The 26659-nt window shown below is 38.8% G+C and overlaps 1 protein-coding gene across 2 annotated transcripts in view; it reads left to right on the top strand.

The window, feature by feature from the left end:
- Positions 1–8088, top strand: part of LOC121987355 (homologous-pairing protein 2 homolog) — a 31722-nt gene extending 23634 nt beyond the window's left edge. The window contains exons 3-6 of one of the 2 annotated variants that reach the window (XM_042541194.1): positions 7017–7239; positions 7438–7508; positions 7581–7769; positions 7851–8088. In XM_042541194.1, the coding sequence (XP_042397128.1) occupies positions 7017–7239; positions 7438–7508; positions 7581–7769; positions 7851–7949 (582 nt within the window). In that variant the 3' untranslated portion in view covers positions 7950–8088. Of the gene's footprint in view, positions 1–6971; positions 7240–7437; positions 7509–7580; positions 7770–7850 lie in introns of both variants that reach the window. The other variant, XM_042541193.1, reaches the window with a different exon arrangement.
- The last annotated feature ends 18571 nt before the right edge of the window (positions 8089–26659 follow it).

The following is a 26659-nucleotide window of genomic DNA, read 5'->3' as shown; positions in this document are numbered from 1 at the left end:
ACAGTATCGAATATTATTTTGGACACCATGCGCAACACACTGTATCGATTTGATGATGGCAGATATCGATAAGCGTGATATAGTGAAAAAGATAGTGAAAAAAGTTCAATCTTTAACAAAATTCCTCTATAACCATCATTCGGTTCATGGATTAATGAGAAAATTTATTAATGGGGAGATTCTGCGACCAGGAGCGACTAGGTTTGCCACTCACTTTCTCCTGTTAAAATCGTTGAATCAGAAAAAAGTCGAATTAAAGGTCATGTTCTCTTATGAGGATTGAGAGGCCTCTCGATTTTCTAACACAACCAAAGGTAAGGAGGTGCAAAAAATTATTATATCTGTCAGATTTTGGGATTATATCGCAGAGATTCTTATAGCAGTAGAACCATTGTACGTCGTTAAAGTTGATATGGACAAGAAACCACAAATGGACAACGTTTATCGCCTAATTCATGAAGCAAAAGAAGAAATTAAGAGGCGTCTACAATCACTAACTAAGTATCAACATTACATTGATATAATAATCACTATAAGATGAGACAATCAAATGGGAAAATATATTCATTTGGTCGGTACATATTTTTTAATGATAAAGAATCTTTAATATTATTATTAATAATTATATATGTTTAATTATCGTAGGTTATTATCTCAATCCGACATATCAATACCGTTATAATCTTGACACAAATGGTGATTTATTAGTGGCTCTCAGACATGTAATATCAAGACTGTATACAAATAGAGAATAATCAATTGTTGAGACTATTAATGAAAGTCGATTATTTCGAGAGGCATGTGGTTCTTTTAGCGATCCTATTGCAGTGTCATGCAGATATAAAATGGATGCAGGTAAGTATAGTAAAAATTATTACTAATTATTGTCAATAAATATAAATACTATTTTAATTTTGTTCTTATTTATCTTACAGCTGAGTGGTGATTACAATATGGAGGATCAGCTCCAATGAAAAAGATTGCAGTACGAATTCTCTCACAAACAACGTCTTCAAGTGGTTGTGAAAGAAATTGGTTAACTTTCTCCCTCATTCATATAAAAGTACGAAATCATCTTTCTTATCGTCGTTTGGAGAAGATGGTCTACGTTCATTATAATATGCGTCTTCAACTAAGAGCAATAATAGAAGAGAATGAAGAACAAGAGTCTGGTGATGTAGACCCATTTGATATTGGATTTGTCCAAATTGAAAATGATCCAATGATGAATTGGTGGAGCGCTGTTGAGGCTGAGAATCCATTACTTGATGAAGCAGGAGACCCACCACGACCATCTCAATTTCTTACTCAACAAATTGAAAAAATACAAGCTAGAGGAGATATCTGTGAGGAAGAAGATAATGATGAAGTATTTGATCAAGAATTTTGATTTTCTGGATCTCGATCTAGACATTCTCAAACATCCCAACCCCAAACCCAGCTAAAGTCCATAGATAAAGGCAAAAGCAAAGGCAAAGCTCCTACAACTTTTACTAAAAAGAAAGAAAAAGGTAAACCTCCTGCTTTTACGGGAAAGGGTCAATTAAGCATTAGAGAAAATTCACTCGATACAATTGATGAGCAAGAACATGATGACAGTGATGAAACTTCATCGCCTTCTGACACTGTAGTCCGATAAGAAGTTTGAAATGAGGATAGTGATGTTGATAGCAGTGCTAGTACTCATGGAAGTGATGACAGTGGTGATGCATCTAGTGGTAAAAATTATGTTCCCCCTACTCTAGCACCGGAGGCATGGACATGTGAGATAGATTACACAAATGCAACTCAAGATTATAATCATGGAGCTAGAAGTAACGCTATTCAATATTAGCGTCGATATAAGGGTGACAAACAAAGAAAAACTCATAATTATCAAGATATGCGGGAGAGTTTAGCTGAGATTGATTCTGGTCGAAGTTCATCATACTCGCAACATTCTTATTATAACTCTGATGCATCATATGGTGATCCATCATACCAGAGCTCAGGGACATATGCTTATCCTTATCCTTATCCTTATCCTGTGCTCGTTCCGATTTCAGTGGTGCCAGTTCAAATCCAACATCCAGTGATGAATCGAGACACGCTGATGGACATGTGGAGAAATCAATATCAATATTGCATGTCATGGGATGATTATTTAATCTGGGCGTTAGAGAATTATAGAGTTGACCTAAGTAGAATGTTACAAGAACCAATGCTTCTATCTGATTCACGCCACTTCTTTTGGTATTAGTAAGGTAACATATTGTAATGTATCAATTTAATTCAAGTTATTGATAGATCAATTTTTTAAAATAAAATTATATTTAATTATTTTTCTAATAATATTAAGTTGTGTAATAATTGAGAATTTATATAAAATCAACATATAATTTATTTTTAAATTATAAACAATAAACATATTTATCTAATAATTACTATATATAAATAAAAAATATCGAAATAGTATCGGCACGGTACGATACGATACCAAAACCGTATTGTTCCGGTTTGGGATCGAAATCTCGGCACGGTTCGAGATTTTAAACCTTGATCATGCCAACCTTAGGAATTGTTATAAATCTGAATTATAATTTATTTTCTTAAACTCACCTAGGGCATACGTGCAGCGGCAATAACGCGATCACGCCACTCAGCAGCAGCGGATTGCAGGGGTCCGACGACTCCTTCGGTGCCGCCTGCGATGCAAATGAGACGGGAGACTGACGAATAGCTGCTGGCCTCGCCGCTGCTGGCCTCGCCGCTGCTGGCCTCGCCGCTGCTCGCCTCGCCGCTGCTCGCCTCGCCGCTGCTCGCCTCGCCGCTGCTCGCCTCGCCGCTGCTCGCCTCGCCGCTGCTTGCCTCGCTGCGCCACGCCTCGCCTCGCCTCGCTGCCTCACTGCTGCTGCTAATCGATACGTTTTATAGGGTTTTTTCGCGCGACAGAAGGAATCGAATTGATTCCTTCTGTCGCGTGATTTATCGATCGTGAGTGTCGCGCATCAACGCGCGTATCACGCGCCAAAGGCATAGCGCCACGCCCGCGCATATCACACGCCGAAATCACTGCGTGTCGGGTGCCGGTTTCAACCGGCGCGACGGAACGGTAAAAACTGTCCGTGTCGCCCGACACAAAACGACATTCTTTTCCTTGACCCAATCTGAATATTTCGGATCTTTAAGGTTAGGAGGGCTGGACAGAATATGTTCCTTCTTCTTGTGATACCTAGGAATAGTTTAAACGAACGTGACCACAAGAGATACTTGGTCCCATTCATTTTAATAGTGGTAGCTAAATTGGGTTTATAATTTAAAGACTTCATCACAGGAGGAATTCAGGGATAGAAACCTGCGTAGTAGTAGATTAGAACAATTCCGGTTGATCCCCTTCTCCGGTGATCCAACATCACTTTAGATCCAACAAAAAAATTAGGTCAGAAAGATTAGCCTTGCTCACATACCATGCAGAAGAGGAAAAAATATATCTCCAATAATATTTTTTTTATCAAATACACAAGTATTTATATACATAAGACTCTATATAATTATGTCTATCAATTGCAATTACAATCAATCACAATCGCTATAATTAAGCTACCGTATTAGCACTCTAAATTGAGGGTGCTAGTAAAGATCAATATTGGACCACATATGGAAGGTGGTTAGTCTATGTTTTTGAAAACAAGAGAGGTAAACTAACATGTTCACCATAAGGAACAAAAACTCGCTTAACGAAGTTCAAGGTTAACATAAGCACTGAACACAAACCAAACAAGTTCCCACAAATCAATAAAGAAAACTCTCTCATGGTAAACAAGAGCAAACAAAAACTGATGCAGAGCTAACCACCAACATCTGTGAAGTCAGCTGTGAAGTTACACAAGGCTTTACCCTTTGGACAACGTCTTCAATGATGAACAAAATCTGTCTACCACAATAGCGATTGTTCTGCATCTAGTTTCCTGTTCTTGAAAACGGCATCACATTCAACTTCTCAAATAGTCAACCACCACCATTGAATAAGAGAGGCATAATAGCTACGCAATGAAAAATAGGTAGTCCTAGGATTCGAGAACTCTGGAGCACATCTCACTTCTCTATCAATGGAAATTTGCTTTTGGGCAACACCTCTCTAATGTTGAGCTTGCCAAGGACCATAAGCCATGCCAAAATTTAAACCTTGGACCAAGGACCATCTCACTAATGATTCTTGTTTGAAGTGCTTATTAGAAAAAATTAACATGTTATAAGTCAAAGCCACCAAAAACTCCCCACTAGGTTTTCACCTCCAATGACACTGATTAATTCTTGAAAAACCAGCTATATTTTGATTTTTTTTTCTCCAATTCCAAAATACAACTCAACTAAATGATAGAAATAATGCCCTCCAAGTGGTAGTGAGAAGGGTATGTCCACCGTATGGAGCCACATGATTCAGATAATTCCAGATATTTGGAGCAAAGTTTGGCCATCTGGCCAACTAATGCATCACAAATTTAACTTGCCGTGTTTCCCCACCTCTGATTGGATGCTAAGAAAACAAATGTTTCTTAGCGTCAGAAGGCCCCTCCATAAATAAGAGCATCTACTGTCAGCACAAGTGGATGATCAAGAGTGAAACTTGAGATAAGAGATCCAAAGAAGTTTTGCCTTAGCAAACAAGGTCTAGGGCCTGAGAAGATTTGCCAAAGGATAGCTGAAATATTTGATTCAAAGGGCTAAGTATAACTGAAATGCTGAGCAAGTTGCTTCATCAGGGATTCTAAGACTAGGATGGGAGTCTAAAGCTTTAGAGGCCCCCTCTATCTTCAAAATGAGAGTGATATAGAATCTATTCAAGTTGGTCACCGAGGAAGGACCACAGCAGAAACGTTGGATATGCCCATTGCATTCTCACTTAGTCTCCCAAGAAGCTAATAAAAACTCAGCCATAAATCCATCGGGCCTGGGACTATTATTGCTTTTTAAGTTCCAAATTGCTTGCCCAACTTCTGGTTCGAAAAATGGAGAAGTGAACCATGCAAACAGATCCAAATTCGAAGGAGATTAGAGATCCTTGCTAAGAGAAAGCAAATGCTGATGAGAACAACCTGTGATGGAAGAGAAATGAGAAGATAAAACCTCCAAGATAGATGCCTCGATTCTAAGGGTTTCACCATTGTCCTCTAAGTAAGTCTTCTTTGTCGGGGATAGAGTAGAAGCATTTGATGTTCTCCCCATCTTGATCCAACAGATCTTGGCTCACTGTTGCCAATACTTGACCTGCCATTGGAGATTGATGTCTAATTCATCCTTGAATGATTTGTTTGCTTTCTCAATCGCATCAGTGGTTTTGCCTTGCTCTTCGTTTTTTTGAATCTTTTCAAGTTCACTAACAAGAAAATTCTCCTTGCTGGAAACCTGTCTCTTCAGCATGCTAGCCCATTTCTTCAAACAGTACCTAAGAGCCCTACATTTGGATGACCAAGTAGAGGAAGGGGATTTGGCGCTTGAACTGGGGAATAGATCTGAGACTAAGTACTGAGAAATTCTCAGATCTGAAAATTTTTAGCTGCATATGGAGCCTCAATCCATCTTGAAAAGTAGAGGTGAGTGGTCTAAAAGACTTGAAGGCAGTTGAAGAAGACTGCCCAGACTCAGTAGGCCTGCTTGCACATTCATGCATTGAGATGGAACTTGTTCTCTAAACTTGGGAGGAGTATTGTAGGTTGGATTGAGATCTATTCTTTGTTGTTGTGCTAAGATGGTGGCATTGATGGTTCTGTTGGACTGTTCCAAGGTCTTTCTTGCCCAGAATAGAGCTAAATGTCAGCTTTATGAAGTGGATGAAGAAGATTCTCACATCTATTTTTCTTGTTCCATTCACGCATCATCACACAACCAAGACAGATGCCTAAAATTATAGTCATGAGTGGAAAATTATCTGTAATCAATTCATCTGAGTCGTACCTTTGCTTGATTCACCTCAAGAGTTTAGGTTTTGCTTGAGTCATACCTTTGCCTAAAATTATAGTTTAGGTTTTGCTTACTCACTAAAGTTATGGTGTTAGCAAGTTATCTGAGTGATGGAAAAAACATATTTTGGTTAGTCAATGTAGCATTTTATTCAGTAGACATTATTTTTTTTTTGAGTTGTGATACTCATCTAGAATTTTCATCTAGAAAATTCATCTAGATAGACACATAAATGATGGGACCCACCATTTCACTTTTTATGGGCCCATCATTTATGTGTCTATCTAGATGAATTTTCTAGATGAAAATTCTAGATGAATATCATTTCTCTTTTTTTTTTAATGGCGGTCTCATGCCTAACTAAATTCCTAGAGCATGGAACATTTGAATTGATCCAATTTATACCTACAACAATAACAACAACAACCAATCCCGTGTCCCACTAAATGGGGTTGGCTAATGGATCCTCCTACGCCATTAGGCTTGATCTCTATTATATTTCTCTATATTTAAATGAATTTTATCATGTTTTATTGTTGCTAATTAAATTTTCTTCTCTTCTTCTCTTCTATTAATTTGTGTATTTTTTTTAGTTGACACTAGCTATTAATTTGTGTATTTGTTAGTCTCATATTGTTTAATTGAAGTAGTAGGGAGAATGATCTAATTATATCATATTTTTTAAAAAAAAAAATATGCCCAGTCAAGCGGTTAATGCTAATTATCTTATCAATTTAACCCTTTCAGCACTGCAATTTAATTCTCGCAGCACTTACCCCTGCATACACTTGATCATTCCAAAATAAAGCATACTGAAGTTTTTTATTTTTGGAAAAAGGATGAGATCCTTACCGATTCTGTTGTATCTACTCCAGATACCTCTTGTTTTGATTTCCATTTTCTTTTATCTCCTCTGAAGTTGAGATCAAATCTTGTAATTTTTTGCTGATTATAATTACTTATCTTTGTTTTCTTCATGCAGACAATGATTGTCAGTTGCAAATTTCTAAAATTTTATTTTCCCCCCTCAGCAAAATAGGCCATTGAACTCTCAGAATGTTGCTGACGCTCTGCAGAAATACAATCTTAAGAAAACTGCAGTCCAGAAGGCACTGGACACGCTATCAGATAATGGACAAATTTCATTTAAAGAGTATGGAAAACAGAAAATCTACCTTGCTCGTCAGGATAAATTCAAGATACCAAACAAGGAAGAGCTTGATCAAATGAAGGAGGACATTAGGAACTTGCAGGATGCACTTGGAATTCAAAAGAAAGCTATAACAGAAGTCGAGGCTGGTATGCTTGAATTTCCTTCCGACATAATAAAACACGTGGGGTGTTGAATATTATATTTTTGTTATTTTTACTATAGTAATATGCAAGCACTTATTTTGGTTTGCAAATATATATAGAAAAAGTTTTCATCAAAAAGATAATGGTTGGTTGGGTCAAATGACATGCTTATGGTTAAATATTAAATTTTGTGTCTTGTAGAAATTAAAGCTCTCCAGTCTAATTTGACATTGGAAGAAATACGAACAAAGGAGGCTGAGCTGCTAAGTGAGGTAAATTTTCTCTTGCATTCTTGCTCCACTTCTGTGAAAAATTCACATATGCTGGATCAAGTGCATTTTCAGGTTGATGAAATGGGAAGCAAGCTAAGTAAGCTGCTTAGTGGCGTTGTTCTGGTAAAACCAGAAGACAAAAAGTTGATTGAGGGCACCTATATTGAAAAGATCAATCATTGGAAAAGACGTAAGAGGATGTTTAAAGAGTTGTGGGACGCTATTACTGAGAACTCGCCAAAGGATTTGAAAGAATTTAAGGTCCTTTAGTTTGGGTGAATACCTTTCCTTATTGCTTAATTATGATCTACCTTTTGAATTAAACATTTATATTTATGGCAGGAGGAACTTGGGCTAGAGTATGATGAAGATATTGGAGTGAGTTTTCAAATGTACGGCGAGTTGGATAATCATAGTAAGAAAAGGAAAATAGCACGTTGAAACTACCTCAATGTCTTGTTTGACAATGCTATGTTATTCATACGAAAACATGAATAGGTTCGCAGGTTTGGCACTTTAAAATCCTAATCCAAAAAAATCTATGGAGCAAAATTATATATTTTTGTTTGTTGGTCTTCTATGTTTGTGGATCTTCATAGCACCTTAAACTGCACAAAACTTTCTTGCATGTATGCATCCTACATTGATAACTGATATTGATTGTCTCACCTTTTGCTAGATTTATTTTAGAGCCTCTGTATCTGGCCATCCAGTCGCATGTTACACAATAAAGATGAAGCGATTTCCTTGTGCATTGACAAAGGCATAGAATTCTCTTGTTGCATTCACCAGCACTAGGGTAATACGGGGTAGGGGAATTAACTCCATTAGGAGCTGGACCATCATTCGACTTGCTTTAAGCATGGCACACAATTGCACGATATACTGAGGTCCGAGATAATGGAGTTGATTTTTCTAAAGTAACGGATGCCATTGGAAAATCCCTATATCTCCACGTGCACAAGAGTAATAATTCCTAGAACTTGAGCCATTGAAGTTCTTTCTCTTCTTTGCTTCCAGCGACCATATTAGCATGTTTGCAATTCTTGGATGCACTTTGGCACCCCTTGTGTTGATCTAGCTTTGCTTGGCTCAGCTAGGGGGGTCGAGCTGAGCTTTAATTGTTTTCCAATTTTTTATTTATCTCATCAAGTTTATTTATTAAAATTTTTAACAAGATTATTTTTCTCTCTATATATTTATATTTTCAATTCAAATACGATCTAATAAATGGGATATGTTTTTTTTTTTATTTTTAATATGATAAATAATGTAAACCATAGAATTTATAAGATATCCATTATAACTCTTATGTATGTGTTTAAAATTAATAAAATAAAATTATAATTGGACTTTATATAAGTTAATAAGTACTTTTTTGTTATAAATTGTTAACCAGTGTTGGATACGAGTACTAATACGATGAATTTACTAATGTATAATTTATTATTATTATTATTATTTTTTTTAAATATTAAATGAACAAATGAGTTTTTATCGAGTTAATATTGAGTTTATTTATGAACATTTGTTCTTTTATAGTTCTAATGGTTTCTTTGTATAGGTTAATTCAACTATTATTGTATTTTGACCACAATAACCCTATTTTCTACTGAGGAATCCATAGATGGTTCTCCCAGCTACTCATGGGAGAGTTACCAAATGGTGAGAAGCAACTATTGTTGTATAGCTATTGTTCCACAGAGTGATCCATAGATGGTTCTCCTAGCTACTCATGGGACAAATTTATGTTTTGAAGTCCTGATAACCTGACTTTGATAACAATAGTGTAGTTAATGATACCAATAGTCATAGGACTCTTAGCGGAGTTTATTATGTGTTTGTGTTCATGCTAGGAATGACTCCCACATTACCTTATTTATGATGGCTTGAATTTTTCACAAGATTTGAACTAGATTGCACTAGAAGCTTTTGGTGAGATACTCAGAAAAAAAAAAATACAATTGTAAATTGCAAGTTTATGATATTGCTCAAAGAGCCATTCGAGGAGAGTGAGGAGTAAAAACTCACCAGGATAGAAGCAGCCAACCATTCAAGGCACTTTGATCATCCAAAGCCAATTGAGTACTAAGGACTGTCCGTGAGAATAATGATGGGTAACTTTCCACCAACTCCCTTAATGCTTTGAGACTTAAGATTTTCCTATAGAAAAATGCTCTACCTAAATATCTTCTATTAGACCAATTGTTGATCTAAGCCAAAATGATTAAATATTGCTAATATCATCGGGGCATTGAGCATGTTAGGGAATATTCTTAGGAACTAAATTATTAATTGGAGAGCTAATTCGAAAAAGGAAATTGAAGATGCATATCACCACGATGGGCAAAGAATCATCCTTCCCAAGCAAAAGGAACTCAAATTAAGGGTAAAGTGGCGACTTGAGCCATGAGGTAAAGGCTTTGTGCTTCTTGAGGAAGGCATTGTGCTTCTTCATTTGATAGAGTTTAGTTCATGTGTTCTGCATTCTTAAAGATGGACAATATCTAGGCAAAAGACTAGATTCACGAAGAGCAAAATTTAAACCATCCAATTCATTGAGCTTAATGTGGCCCCTTGCATACGGCCACTTTAGGACAATATGAGCTAAATTTGAGATGGTAGATATATTCTTTTCTGTAGAATGATCCTCAAATGACCAACAGTCACTAGTTATTAGAGACGGTCCTGAGTCAAATTTCAAGTGGTAAATCTACCCTTTGCCTATAACATGATTTTCAGTTGAATAACACATTACAAGCAATAGCGAAAATGCCCATCTTTTACCTACTTATGAAGTGCTCATGCTCAACCCAGGTGGGAATTGTTTGAGCTCACCAGTTTCGGTCATTGTCACACCTCGGAGGTATACCTGTTCGACAAATAGATAACATCTCCCTCCTTATGACAACATATAAAACTTGGATACATTGTCACAAGGTTGTACGAGTATAATAACTAGAGCTCACACGGCTGAAAATAAATACAACAGAAGACATATGATAACTACATAAATCATAAAACGACTGACTGACTATGTGTCGGCATGACTTAACACAACAAATACCACAGTCGAATAAAAGTACATCACTAGATTGAAATCCTTAAACAAAATCAAGTGTAAATACCAAATAATAAGATATAACGTGGAAAACACGATCTCGAGTGTGAGGTGGGATTGACAACCAAGACTTCTGAGCGACACAATATATTCTCTATTTGCTAACTTGAAATTCAAAGAAAAGCAAAAGGTAGTGAGTATAACAACTCAGTGGATATAAAAAAATAGTGCATGATACTATATATAAGGAGATCAAAGGAAACAGTCTCAGGAGAAATACTTACTACAAAAATAAAGGAAACAGTATAATCGTCTGCTAATAAAACATTACAATAAAATAACCCTCTACTGACCTACTCAACCAGGTATAACTAATAAGTCAGGAGCACATATAGTACATCCAAAATCCTGCACGAACAAATACACAACTAGCAAATAACAATCATATAACAAGTGCTGACTACGCACAATAATATGCTACTATGAATGAGTTTCGTGGACAATCAAGGTATATAAATAGTCACTGTCCGTGGGAGAAACGCTCTACCATGGATAGTCCCATGGGTATATAGGATGAGGTAGCTATCAAGCTCCTCAGTCACTAACTGCGAGAGAATGTTCTATCACGGATGATCCCATGGACAGTTAGAGTATGTAAATAGTTACTGTCTGCTGGAGAATGCTCTACCTTGGATGGTCTCATGGGCAGATAGAATATATAAGCGACACCTATCTGCGGGAGAACACTCTATCATGAATGGTCCCATGGGTAGACAGGGTATATACGTAGTTATCTAGCTATGGACTAAGGGCGAACACGCTACCATGAATGTCTCGTGGGCAGTCATATATATCATGATCACTAACGACTCTCTCAACTACGAATGGAAGACAATGGTCGACAAAATATGTTAACGGTTGCTGATGACTCTCTTAACCACGAATGGGAGACAATGGTCGATAGGATATGCCAATAGTCACTGACGACTCTCTAACCATAAATGAGAGACAATGATCGACAAGATATATATATACGATATAATGATACATAGAAAATCAATAATCACATCCAATATAATACTCGATAATTGCACCTCGGTTTAACCTCACTATCGTATAGGCATGAGCCCAAATGACAAACCAAGGTCTAGTAGGATACTCAATATTTTGCACTACTATATGATCTTACTAATGTATATGTCTAAGCCTAAATAACAAATAAAGGTCTAGTAGGATACTTGATATCTTACACTATAGTATGATCTGACAAATAATAAGCACAAGCTCAAATCATCAACCAAGGATCTAATAGAATACTCAACATCGTATACTATGGTATGGTAATATCATACATATATACAAATCAAGCATGAAGAGTCATGAGACTACATAAATATAAAATGAATTATCCCCAAGTTCAAGTAACATAAATATCAAGCTCAAGAAACAATATGAATAAAGTCAAGATAATAAGATTGCAAATCAAACCATAATTCATGCACTAAGATCAAAGATCTAAAGAAGACAAGCAGGAACTGTAAAGTCCAATGTTTTTTTTAAAAAAAAATCCAAGGGGGAACATGGAAATAGACTCTTTATTTTACTTAAGAGGGGCTAAATTGCTAATAACCAATTAATGGACACATAGGCTTATCCCAATTGGTAAGGAATGAGCCTAGCCCTAGGGATTGGTTCTTATAAGGGGTGGGCGGCGAGGAAAAAAAAAAGTAAGAGAAGGGAGGGGTTTCGGCGGAAGAAAAGGAAGAGGAGGGAGGTTTCGACGGAAGGAAAGAAAAGGGGGCGCCTCACCATTGTTCGTCATCTCCACCTGCGCCAACACCAGGCCTCCGAACACAAGGCACCTCTTAGAACCCTTTTCTTCCACTCAATTAAGTCTATTTCCTTTTTGTTTTATCCTGTTTTCGCAGTAGTTTTTCGGTACTGCTTTCAACTCTTTTGAACCCATATACACAACGAGTTTTGAGGGATCTCTAGGCTATCCACAACAGGTATGGATGAGTGCTTTATTTGGTTGGACAGCAGAGGTTTTTGATGGTTGTGTCGGTGTTATATGCAAGGGTTTGATCGATTGTAGCTTGCTATGAGTTTGGGCGTTGAAGATGATCTTTGGAGTTGTTTTGCTTCCTTGCAATAGATCGGATTCGGCGAAGTGGATTCCAGCAGTAGGTCAACTGAATCGATTATTATTTTTCTCTCCTTGCTTTGCTCTTTTAGGGAAATTTTTAATATAGATTGGCTTGGGAGTGTGAGGTTTGGTTTATGGGGTTCTGGATTTCCTCAAGCTAGTTGCGACGTGGTGGACAAATTCTGGGTGTCGTGTATTGGACTGGGTTGGATGTTATAGTGTTGAGATGTTTTCTGCTTACGGTGGCAGAGTTGGATGGTGGGTATCAGTGTTGTGTTCTGGGATGGTAGTGGGTTCGGTTATTGGTCAGAATGGGTGGAGAGTAATAGATTTGGGTTGTTCTATGGTGAAGTTTTTGTTTCCTTGAGCAGTGTGGAGGGAAAGGGAGTAGGTGTTGTGTTAAGTGATTATTTTTCCTTTTGTTTTCTTCTAGAATTTTTGCATGTCCATGGTATAATTTAATCCTTGTTCTACTCATTACTAAAACTGCATGACCATAGTATTAAGTGAACCTTGCTTGTTTCTTCCATATTCGTAGGACTGTTAAGTGATTCTAGCTTTTTAATTTAGGTAGGTATTAACACTGCATGACCAAGGTATTATCTAATCCCTGTGTTGCTTTTTACTAGAATTGCATGACCATAGAGTTAAGTGAATCTTGCCTTGTTTCCTTCCACATTAGTAAGTCTATTAAGTGATCCTAGCTTCTTAATATAGGCATGAGAGTAATAATGCATGACTATAACGTCAAGAGTGCATGTGCCACCCTCTTGGAGTGTTAAGATGTATCCTTGGCCACATGAATTCCTTAAGTTGCATGAACTACATACCATAGACCCAAATAAAGTATTGGTAGCGGGGCAGGTTGCTTCACCTAATAGATTCAACCATGGAAATTGATAAGGGTGTAGGGAAATCTGGTATTGATGGAGCTATGAGAGTGGGACTGAATCCAGTTTTAGATGACTTTCAAAATAGAATACTTGCTATACCTTGGTTCATATTTCGTTAGTGTTTGTCACTCCTTACTGTCTTGTAACGTTCAAGTTGTTCATGAATTGTGTGGAGTTTAAGTAATCCTTCTTATGGAGATAGGCTTAACTATTATGGAGGTAAGTTGTGAAGTCTGGTATTGATTAAACTATGGCCACATGTAGTTACTGTATGTTTTCTTAAGTAGTTTATTGTAATGAATAGTAAACTTGCTTATGTAATAATGAAAAAAAATCACTATGATGATGAAGATTAATGAGAATTTTCGGAAGGGCCAAGGCCCCAGAGGGATCCTATTTATGGGACAAGGCCCCAGAGGGACCCTAATATCGGATTTCCATATTTGGTCATGGCCCAGTGACGAGAGTTGCTGACGCCCCGCCACCTGGTACCATGGTTAAATAGATTGATCAATTGAACAAGGATAAAGGATGACTAATGCATCTCCACCTAAGAATGATATACGATAAATACTAAAGGAAAATGCCTATAATGTAATGTGCGAAGGATACTCATAATAATGTTATTAATACTCATAGTATAATGTTTTATGGAAAAATGCTTATATGCTTGTTTGCTTGTATGTTAGACAACAATACCAAATAAAGGTAGATTTAATGATGCATGTGACTAGATAAGAAGATTTTGCTGCTATGGTTTGGAGGTGCTGAGTTAAACTCACTAGGTTTTGGGTTTGTGGCAGGTGTAGAAATGGACGACGTTGGAAGCTTGGACCCTTGACCGGACTGGGCTGGACAGTACACTCCCGAGGACCCTCTGATTCCGCATAAAGAATAAATAAACAACATTTATAATTTAGAGAGAATAAAATAGTTTTCAATCTAGATTCTTAGGATGTATGACTGGTTTATCAATAAGAAACAGTTTTCTTATTTATTGGAATGTTATATGATGCATGAAAAAAAAACTTAGGGTCTTTACAGGAACTACCTACCTCAATTATAGATCGTTCTAACTGTCTTCGAATCAGCAACTCCGCATCGAACTCGAATCTATAAGGTACAAAGATTATCTAAGATTTTAATAATCCTCGTAATAAAATCAAATCAATAATTTATCGCCTTCATTCTAATTAACAATCTTCTTAACTTTCTTAAATGAGTTTGTGTTCCTGATTTACCCTGATGGCCGGTGGGAAATTTCCGTGGGATCGGATCGGTCACCCCAGGCTCGACGTTACTCAACCTGGTTAATTATTATTTTTTAAATGAGTTTGTGTTATATTCTCAATTGATTTATAATCAATTAGTTAATTGATCTTTGAATTAATTAAACTATTAACTAGTTCATTTACCATTCCAATTAAATGAATCTGTTATCACTTTAAATCCCACACTTTTCAATCTATAGCTATTTAATTAAGCAATCAATTAATAAACTATTAGTACTTAATTAATTGCTGTCATTAATCAATTTGTTAACAAAGTTAATCAAATTAACAAATATGCTGTTAATCATAACTTGAAGTCTTAATTTACTCAAATCATTTTTAACTTATTCATGATTCAATTAATTATACGACTAATCTTCAACTAATCGATCTTTAATCAATATTCAAATAATCTTTTTAAAATTAACTAGATCATAGCTGAACAACTTAATAGCAATTCTAGTTCACTAATTGTTATAATCCATCATGCTATAGCTATGCAATTAATAAAGTAATTAACCTAATTAGCCAACCTATCCATCAAAGATCGATGATTTTGATTAATTAACTGTGTTACCCCTATAGTAGTTGGCTTCCTCTTCCTCAGTGGCGGCGCTCGGCAGCCAAGAGTGACAGCTATTATGTTGTCGTAAGTGCACGATTACGTCGTCAGTAATATAAAAGATTGTCGAACGCACAGAGACTGGTTATAAGTACTAGTGATTTCTCACGAAGAATTAGCTAAACAATTGATGATTGAAAGTCACATGCTAAGTAAAGAGAAATGAGATTGAGAAAAGGAAAGAAAGAGAATTGATTTGGAAGATATTCTAGGGGTTTTGTTTTATTATGATGTTTATCAATGTATCATGGTTCACCAATTGCTCATCTTCAATTCTCATGCATTTATAGGAAGCCAGATTCATTACCGACTCTTCCCTGCAGTGGTCAAGCCAGAATACTATTTGGATCAATATCCCATGCTATTAAATAAAAATGATTTCTATGAAGTCCGGTAATAGGTTACCCCTGTCACTAGGGCCCTCGGTCATAAATCACAAGAACGCACTTATACTCAATAACCATAGAGATAGAGATAACAATCACATCCAATTCTCTACTTCTTTATGGGGAATTGCTTCTCCTTTCAAGGTAATACTCTAGACGTTCGAAAACGGGTTACTCCTATCACTAGGGCCCCTCGGTCATACAATATAGGGCATTCCCTATATGAGATTAATAATTCTACACAAACATTCAATCAAACATGAGAATTAAACTCAAACACAATACATGCATATAAGATCAAATAGATACAAGGCATCGTAATGTCATATAGATAGGAAATTGACATATCCATGAGTTCTTACATCAATCCACATCATAATTACTTCCTTAATCTTAGAACAATAGATATACTTCATAGCACAAAGGGAAGAATCTAAAGACATAAGAATTGAAAGCATCAAAACCCAACTAGAAGAGGAAGGGAGAAGAAGCTTATCTAATTGCATTGAGTGATCTTCGAATCCAATCCTTTGCTTCCAGAGTCAATGAGATGATGAAAATGGCCTTGGATCGTCAAATGGAGAGCAGAGAAAATGTAGATCGGCACCAAGTTGGATCTTGCAAAGGGAGCACCTTCCTTTCCTTGTAAAGAGGAAGAAATCTCCTTAAATAGTGTTGGGCATGGGCTTGGCACGACCCATGCCACGGACGTGTGGCATCCACACTACCAACCTCTGCTTGTTCTATGGTCAAGTGACACAGCTGTGTGGATTCACACAGCCGTGTTCTGCTTAGTCTTTGGACGAAGCACATGGCCGTGTGGGTTTCACACGGCCAAGGTCTACTCCTCCTCTGGAGGGCCACATGGTCGTGTGGCTTCACACGACCGTGACCATCTCCTCCTCTACTTCTTGGCACGACCGTGTGGAATCACGCGGCCAGAGTCTTCTCCACCTCAAATAAGTGGCACGACCGTGTGAACTTCACACGGCCAAGCTCTTTGTCTTTGCTTGTTCTTCGAATCGTCTACGAGCGCAGTTTTCATCCCAAAAATGGTTCTTGTCAATAGAAAAAAAATACACAAAGAGTAGATCTCCGACAAAGAAGAGTAATTATTCTGAACATATGATAAGAGGTGTAGAAATGCACAGATCAAGTGCAAATAAAGTATGTGAATATGCGTCAAAGTTGTTAGAGTGTATACTAAAAGCCTAGCTTTTGGTATAAACATTTATCTAGAAATAAGAATCACATTGGTCAAATGTAGTTGTTCAATTAATTTATATTGTAGATAACATGGTGTGTGGTGTCACACACAGAGGATCATGTTATCAGTACCTTATAAATTATAAACAGTAGCTCACGACCATAATGGAAAGGAACAAACCATTGGAAGGTCGTAGTGTAATTAGGTATTAGTTTATCTTAACTATATAATTACACTAGTACACTTAGAGTGTATTGAGTAGGACCATTAGAGGTCGTTTCTTTTATACTGACTTTATAAAGAAACAAAGACCTCAGTTATTATGGAAGTGTGTGCTCTTAATCCTAATATAATAACAAGCACATATATTTGATATTTATTTCTTTAATTTATCAATGGGTGAGATTTAGTTCGATGAATCAATAAGCCCGATAAGTTGGGAAATGATATCACTTATAGTGTGTGTTGTTGACTATAGAAGGAAACTGTGTCCTAGTGATCTAGGTTGAGAATGTCCCCAAGAGGAGCTCATAAGGATTGTCATGTTAAACCCTGCAGGTGGACTTAGTCCGACATGACGATGAAGTTGAGTGGTACTACTCTTGGAGCTAGATATTAATTAAGTGAGTTGTTAGTAACTTACTTAATTAGTGGACATTTGTTATCTTAAACACAGGGAGACTAACACACTCATAATAAGAAGGAGCCCAAAATGTAATTTGGGATTGGTGCGGTAGTTCAATAATAGTTCTTTAGTGGAATGAATTATTATTGATGAAATTTATGTTAGGATCCTTCGTACTCGGCTAGAGAGGGGGGTGTGAATAGCCGCCCCAAATTCTCGCGTTCTTCCTACAGTTAGGGTTAGTCGCAGCGGAAATACAAGGAAGAAACTAAGGAGAAGAAAAACAAACCGATATAACGAGGTTCGGAGATGAACTCCTACTCCTCGGCGTGTCCGTAAGGTGGACGAAGCCTACCAATCCGTCGGTGGATGAGTCCCCGGAGAACCGGCTAAATATGAGCTCCTTATGGGTGGAGAAACCTCGCCACAACTACTTCTTGCAACAGCAAGATAAGGAGTACAAATACAAGAGAAACAAGAAGTAAATACACAGCAAATGTAAACAACCCTTGCCTTCTTGTCGACTGTTGAAGAAGCAACAGCTTCTCAGACGCCAACCACAGCAGCAGCTCAGTCGGAGTCCCAGCCGAAGGAAGAAGCTCACGCGAAGCTTGCGAAGAGGAGCTCAACAAAGCTCAAGCACCAGAACAGCAGCTCTGTAGCAGAAGAGAAGAGAAAAGAAGAAGAAGGAGGAGGCTCGCAGCAGCAGCCCTCCTTTTATAACCTGCGAAGAAAGCGAAGAAAACACAGAAGAAATCTAGCCGTTGCGTCGCAACGGCTAGTGCCTGGATCGGTCTATGGACCGATCAGGCTCCATGTGGATCGGTCCACAGACCGATCCATTCCCTAACTTTGCTTCTGTTCCGTCTCTGATCGGTCCATGGACCGATCAGGGAAGCTCCTGATCGGTCCACAGACCGATCAGGGAACCTCCTGATCGGTCCGTAGACCGATCAGGCTTCTCTTCTCCCGAACTTCTTTACGCCTTTGATCGTTGCCGATCGGTGCCGCGCATCGATCAGAACTAATCGATCGGTCACGCATCGATCAAGAATCGAACAGAGCTTGTTATCGATCGGTCACCGACCGATCGAGCAACAGATCACCGATCGGTGCGGTGACCGATCCGAGCTTGGTTTTGCCCAAACCAAGTTCCAAGACTTCAAACCAATATCCGGTCAACCTTGACCTATTAGTACTTCATCCCAAGCATCCGGTCACTCCTTGACCTGCTTAGAACTCCTCGCCAAGTGTCCGGTCAATCCTTTGACCTACTTGGACTTTCCAACACCAAGTCCGATCATCCCTGATCCATCTGGATTTTCCTTGCTGGCTTCACTCACCAGACTTTCACGGCTTCACTCACCAGATTTCCACACCGCCAACATCACTAGGACTTTCTCCTTGCTTCACTCACCAGACTTTCCCACCGCCGGCTTCACTCACCAGACTTTCCACACCGCCTAACATCCCAGTTAGGACTTTCTCATTCACCTAGCTTCACTCACTAGATTTTCACCGCTTCACTCACGGATTTTCCCGAATGCCCGGCTTCACTCACGTGACTTTCACCTTCACCTAGCTTCACTCACTAGGATTTTCCCGTCAAACCCTGTTTGGACTTTCCCGTGCCAAGTCTCCATACTTGGACTTTTCACGTGCCAAGCTCCCTGCTTGGACTTTTCCGTGCCAAGTCTCCATACTTGGACTTTTCCGTGCCAAGTCTTCATGCTTGGACTTTTCCGTGCCAAGTCTTTATACTTGGACTTTTCCCGAATCAGGTCAACCAGGTCAACCTTGACCTACGGTTGCACCAATAATCTCCCAAACATCTATTCTTGTCCCACATCAAGAATAGAACTCTCTCACGAGTGTCAAACATCAACATGCAACACAACTAGGTCAACCTTGACCTAAGGTTGCACCGACAATCTTCCCAAGTCAAACATCAAAATACAACTCGAGTCACGTCAACTCGAGTCGGGTCAACCAGGTCAACCTTGACCTAAGGTTGCACCAACAATCTCCCCCTTTTTGATGTTTGACAAAATCATAATCAAGTTAGGTTAACCCGATAACCTAACTTAGGTTTTCCAACCATCTTCCAATGTCCAATGTTCTTTCCTTGAACATTCTCTGGACATTCTCCCCTTAGGTTAACCCGATAACCTAACTTGGGTTCTCCAATAATTCTCCCCCTTTTTGACATACATCAAAAAGAATTCCAATGTTCTTCCTCGAACATTCTCTGGACATTCTCCCCCTAGCTTAGGTTAACCCGATAACCTAACTTGGGTTCTCCAATAATTCTCCAATGAGCGCTCTCCCCTTTTTGACACACATCAAAAAGAAAAAGGAGAGTATTAAGGTCAAGAGTTTCTTCCTAATGAAAGTCCCATACCTTTCATTGAAACTCTTAATTTCCCCTTGATACTAAACTCAACAATCAACTTAGTGATAATCCCATATCACTAATCCTTAAAAATCTTTTGGAGTAAAACTCCCCCTAAAAGTCAACTCCCCCTTGACCATTGCACCAATAATGTCTTGGAGAGTTTCAAACCTTTAGAAATCCACAAAACCCAACTTCCAGCTGAAATTTCAGACCAACAGTCGAAATTCAGCTTTTGGCACGCCCTGATCGGTCACCAGACCGATCAGGATCCCATTGGATCGGTCCCCAGACCGATCCACATTCGCTGGGATCGGACTGGATCGTCACTGATCGGTCACCAGACCGATCAGAACTTCCCTGGATCGGTCCGGTGACCGATCCACACTTTGGAATCAGAGATTTCTGATTTCCCTTCCCGGAAATTCAGAAACTCCTAATAAATTCCAGAAAATTCCAAAAATCGTAAAATTTTGAGGATACACTCCTCATACCATATACTATCACGGAAAAATAATTTTCTATGAAAATAGTTTCCATTTTTCAATCTTGATACAAAGTTCAAAAACTTTGAAATAGTTCAAGTTTAACTCAACTTTGTATCACAATGTTCAATGATGAATGCTATCACTAGGAAAGCTTCATCAAGGTTTTTCAAATCAATTTTAAAATGCTTTTAAAATCATTTGAATTTAGGACCATAATCTTAGGGCTAGATGTACATGACTTGTACACAAGCTTTCCTATGATCCTCCGTTTCTTGAATTAGGCTCATCTAGGTACAAAAACTATGCACCTTGATCCTAACTCATGATCCTAATATCTCACACACATCTAAGGTGTATCAAACCACATTCAAGTCAATTTGATGTGAGATATGGGTTAAGGTCAACTTAGGCTAAGTTCTCATGCATTTTCTAAACATCAATTTGATCTCAATATCAAATTATATGTTTGTCCTTAAATCAATTTTATTGATTATAATGCAAGAGATGATGACATGGCATATAATGATATCATAAGTAAAAACATGTGCCAATGTCATGATGTCATGGCATAAAGTTTGAATTTTAACTAAAGCATGACATATAAATAACCTAAGCATTATCATGACATTTCAAATGATCATAAATTAAATATGATGTCATGACATGGCATATGGCAAACAATCATGGTAAGTTAGCACAAATGAAATACCTAGATTACCTATCTAAGTATCCTTAATCACTTAGCTAATTTAACATCTAATCCTAGATTGCCCTTATATCCCTAAGGGAAACCAAAATCCCAATTATGGTATTTCCCTAGGTTTTCCTCAAATTGTGCCACTTAAGATTAAAAATGATATTTCCACCATTAGGCACATTTAGCTCTTCAAGGAGTAACTAGTAATTCTATTTCATTTTCAAAAGTTAACAAAACCTTGAAAATGCTTCTTGAGTGTCAATTTCCTCAAAGTTGGGTTAACTACCCTTCTTATTGGAGTTGACACTCTCTAACCCATCTATGGGGTAGAGAAAATGCTCCTAGGAACCCAATACCTACTTGAGCTCATTGGGTTCACTAAATATTCACTAGGGATAACTTCCCTAGCAACCCTCCTAATGACCCTCTTAGGCTTTAAAGCCTTGGCCATTTGGGACTCATCAAGATCAACTCTAGGGGTGACTCCCCTTGTGACCTTGGCAATGGTCTTCCTAGCCCTAGGTTTTGTTCCATAATCGAATGGAACATTATGATAAGTGGGCTTGACCACTTGGGACTTAAGTTTGTGACCCAAACCCTTTTTGTCCTTGGACATTGGTTTTTGACCCTTAAACCCTAGAGATGACTTCTCCAAGTTCTTAAGAGCATTTTCCAAAGTATCAAGTCTTGACCTCAAGACTTGATTCTCCTTCTCTAGTACCTCAAGTTTTAATTTGTCATTTTCTCTTGAGATATTCCTAGGCATGTGTGTAGTCTTCTTGGGATTTCTACCTAGGTTTTCCTTAATTTTAGAAGCGTTAAACCTAGGGTTGGTATTTCTAGTGTTATCCTTACCTAGGCTAACATGTTTAGCACCTAAGCACATGTGTTGATTTCTAGTGTTAACATGCTCATCATTATTTGCAATAGCAATAAAACTACTAGCATGTTTCTTATTTGAATTGCAATAGTGTGCCTTAAAAGGTACCTTAGGGTTTGCCTTAGCTCCCCCTATCGATGTGCATCCCTTGTCCTTGTGAGGTTGCCTCCTCCTTGGACATTGACTCCGATAATGTCCCCTTCGCTTGCATTGAAAGCACACCACGTGCTTCTTGCCTTTGCGTGTTGGGACTCCGGCTCCCTTGACTTTTGGTGCCGGTGGAGTCTTCCTAACCCTCCTTGGACACTTACTCTTATAGTGCCCATGTTTCCTACACTCAAAACACATTATGTGTAATTTGCTTGAAATCACAGTGTTTGAGTTACCTAGGGTTGTGGATGGAGATGAGCTTTCTTCTTCAACCCTTCCGGAGGTGGAAACTTCCTCTTCTTGCTCCGAACTTGAGCAAGAGGAACTCTCCTCCTCTTCTTCCTTGGATGTTGAGTAGCCCTCAACTCCCAATTCGCTCCCTCCATGATGTGAGCTACTTGGCTCACTAGGCTCCTCTTCATGGCTTGAAGTGGAGCTCTCCTCATGGTACTTGGCCAAGTTATCCCACAATTCCTTGGCATTGTTGTATTTACCTATCTTACACAAAATATTAGTAGGTAATGAAAATTCAATTGTTTTAGTTACCTCATTGTTGATCGTGGATTGGTGGACTTGTTCCTTCGTCCACTTGTTCTTCTCTAGAGGCTCTCCTTCTTTATCCATTGGAGGAGAAAACCCTTCTTGTACACAAAACCAGTTCAACATATTAGTCCTAAGAAAATACATCATCCTTACCTTCCAATATGTGAAGTTGTCGTTGTAGAAGGGTGGAATCGTGATGTCTTCTCCGAATTGATCCATCTCTAGCTTTGCTCCCACGGGTGTTGATCCGACGAAGAGCGAACCTTCGCTCTGATACCACTTGTTAGGATCGTTCGTACTCGGCTAGAGAGGGGGGTGTGAATAGCCGCCCCAAATTCTCGCGTTCTTCCTACAGTTAGGGTTAGTCGCAGCGGAAATACAAGGAAGAAACTAAGGAGAAGAAAAACAAACCGATATAACGAGGTTCGGAGATGAACTCCTACTCCTCGGCGTGTCCGTAAGGTGGACGAAGCCTACCAATCCGTCGGTGGATGAGTCCCCGGAGAACCGGCTAAATATGAGCTCCTTATGGGTGGAGAAACCTCGCCACAACTACTTCTTGCAACAGCAAGATAAGGAGTACAAATACAAGAGAAACAAGAAGTAAATACACAGCAAATGTAAACAACCCTTGCCTTCTTGTCGACTGTTGAAGAAGCAACAGCTTCTCAGACGCCAACCACAGCAGCAGCTCAGTCGGAGTCCCAGCCGAAGGAAGAAGCTCACGCGAAGCTTGCGAAGAGGAGCTCAACAAAGCTCAAGCACCAGAACAGCAGCTCTGTAGCAGAAGAGAAGAGAAAAGAAGAAGAAGGAGGAGGCTCGCAGCAGCAGCCCTCCTTTTATAACCTGCGAAGAAAGCGAAGAAAACACAGAAGAAATCTAGCCGTTGCGTCGCAACGGCTAGTGCCTGGATCGGTCTATGGACCGATCAGGCTCCATGTGGATCGGTCCACAGACCGATCCATTCCCTAACTTTGCTTCTGTTCCGTCTCTGATCGGTCCATGGACCGATCAGGGAAGCTCCTGATCGGTCCACAGACCGATCAGGGAACCTCCTGATCGGTCCGTAGACCGATCAGGCTTCTCTTCTCCCGAACTTCTTTGCGCCTCTGATCGTTGTCTGATCGGTCTGGCAGACCGATCAGGAACTAATCTGATCGGTCACCAGACCGATCAGTAACCGAACAGAGAGCTTCTGTTCGGTATCTGATCGGTCACCAGACCGATCAGAGCAAACAGAGTATCACTGGATCGGTCTGGTGACCGATCCAGAGCTTGGTTTTTGCCCAAACCAAGTTCCAAGACTTCCAAACCAATATCCGGTCAACCTTGACCTATTGGTACTTCATCCCAAGCATCTGGTCACTCCCTTGACCTGCTTAGAACTCCCTGCCAAGTGTCCGGTCAATCCCTTTGACCTACTTGGACTTTCCAACACCAGAAGTCCGATCATCCCTGATCCATCTGGATTTTCCCTTCTGCCACTTCCGTCACTCCCTTCACCACTGGATTTCCACCGCCAAACCTCCATACTTGGACTTTTCCACTGCCAGCTTCACACGGGACTTTTCCACCGCCTGGCTTCACTCACCGGGACTTTCCCACCGCCTAACATCCTCATTAGGACTTTCTCATTCACCTAGCTTCACTCACTAGGATTTTCACCGCTTCACTCACCATGATTTCCCGAATGCCTGGCTTCACTCACCAGACTTTCACCTTCACCTAGCTTCACTCACTAGGATTTTTCCCGTGCCAAACTCCCTGCTTGGACTTTTCCCTGCCAAGTCTCCATACTTGGACTTTTCCACGTGCCAAGCTCCCTGCTTGGACTTTTCCGTGCCAAGTCTCCATACTTGGACTTTTCCAGTGCCAAGCTCCCTGCTTGGACTTTTCCGTGCCAAGTCTTTATACTTGGACTTTTCCCGAATCAGGTCAACCAGGTCAACCTTGACCTACGGTTGCACCAATAATCTCCCAAACATCTATTCTTGTCCCACATCAAGAATAGAACTCTCTCACGAGTGTCAAACATCAACATGCAACACAACTAGGTCAACCTTGACCTAAGGTTGCACCGACAATCTTCCCAAGTCAAACATCAAAATACAACTCGAGTCACGTCAACTCGAGTCGGGTCAACCAGGTCAACCTTGACCTAAGGTTGCACCAACAATTTAGTTGTGTGTTCGGGGCGAACACGGGATGCTTAATTTCATCGGGAGACCAAAACTAATTCCTCCTCTCGGTCCCTATTGTAGCCTCTAGTATATAGAGATTTATACCCACCGCATACCCACCTTCTTACCCATCCCATGGGGCCGGCCAAGCTAGCTTGGAACCCAAGCTAGGGCCGGCCAAGACCAAGTGGATGAGCCATGTAGGTGGCCGGCCAAAGCTTGGGTCCCAAGCTTAGGTGGTCGACCACTAGAATATTTAAAAGGATTTTTATTAAAATTATTTCTTATGTGGATATCATGATTTTAAAAGAGAGTTTAAAAATTAAAAATTTCCTTTTATAGCTTTCTACAAAAGATTAAGAGAAGAGATTAATCTCTTTCCTTATTTGTAGTTTAAAAGGATGGTTTTAATTTTTGGTAAAAACTTTCCTTATTTGTAAATCATCTACATGTTTAAAAGAGAGTTTAAAATTTGAAATATTTCCTTATTTGTTGATTAAAGGAGGATTTTAAATTTTAAGAAAACTTTCCTTTTTAACCATGTTCATGATTTAAAAGAAAGTTTAAAAATTAATAATTCTCTTTTATTAGTTTCTACAAAAGATTGAGAAAAGATTTGATATCTTTCCTTATTTGTAGATTAAAAGAGATTTTAATTTTTAGAGATAACTTTCTTTTTATCCACATGTTTAAAAGAAAGATTTTAATTTATTAAATTTCCTTTTAAACGAATCATGAAGGGATTAAATTATTGGAGAAATTTTATAAATTTCTGGAGACAAATTAGGAAGTTTTAATTAATTAAAACTCTCCTTGTTTGTAGCTTTGGTGTGGCCGGCCAAATAGAATTGAGAAAGAAAATTGTTTTTAATTAAATAATTTTTCCTTTTCAATGGAAAAAGAATTAAGGAAATTTTTATTAAATTTTCCTTATTCGCCAGGATCAAGGATTATAAAAGAGGGGGTAAAGGAGGCTTCAAAGCTAACGACTCTATTATTTCTCTCCCTCTTTTCCTTGGTGTTGTGGCCGGCCAACCTCTCTTCCTCTCTTCCTCTTGGTGGTGGCCGAACCTTCTCTATTTGCTTGGAGCTCTTGTGGTGGCCGGATACTACTTGGAAAAGAAGAAGAAGAAGGAGAGAAAGCTTGTATCCCTTGGAGCTTGGTTGGTGGAAAAAGATCTTCATCTTTTGGAAGCTTTGTGCTTGACCGAAACTTGAAGAAAGGAGAAGAAGGTGCTTTGGTGGATTCTCATCTCGGAAGATCGTTGCCCACACAACGTCCGAGGTTAGAAGAGGAATACGGTAGAAGATCAAGAGGTCTTTCTAAAAGGTATAACTAGTATTTTTTCTTTCCGCATCATACTAGTTATTTTTGGAAATAATACCAAATACAAGAGGCTTACGATTCTAGTATTTCGAATATGTTTTTCGAAGTTGTGTTCTTTTGTTTTATTTTTCCTTGTGATTTGATTGTTCTTTTCGGTTAACCTAAAGTTATTTTAGGAAATTAAATATTAGATTTCTATAAAAGGTTTTGTCTAGTCGGTGGTGGTTGCTCCCATATCCAAGAAGGCCATGTGCCTCGCCACGTCAGTACTGGGAACCAATTA

Source organism: Zingiber officinale, chromosome 5B (assembly GCF_018446385.1).
Source record: "Zingiber officinale cultivar Zhangliang chromosome 5B, Zo_v1.1, whole genome shotgun sequence".
In the NCBI taxonomy this organism is placed as follows: Eukaryota; Viridiplantae; Streptophyta; class Magnoliopsida; order Zingiberales; family Zingiberaceae; genus Zingiber; species Zingiber officinale.
This window is presented reverse-complemented; position numbering and strand designations above follow the sequence as displayed.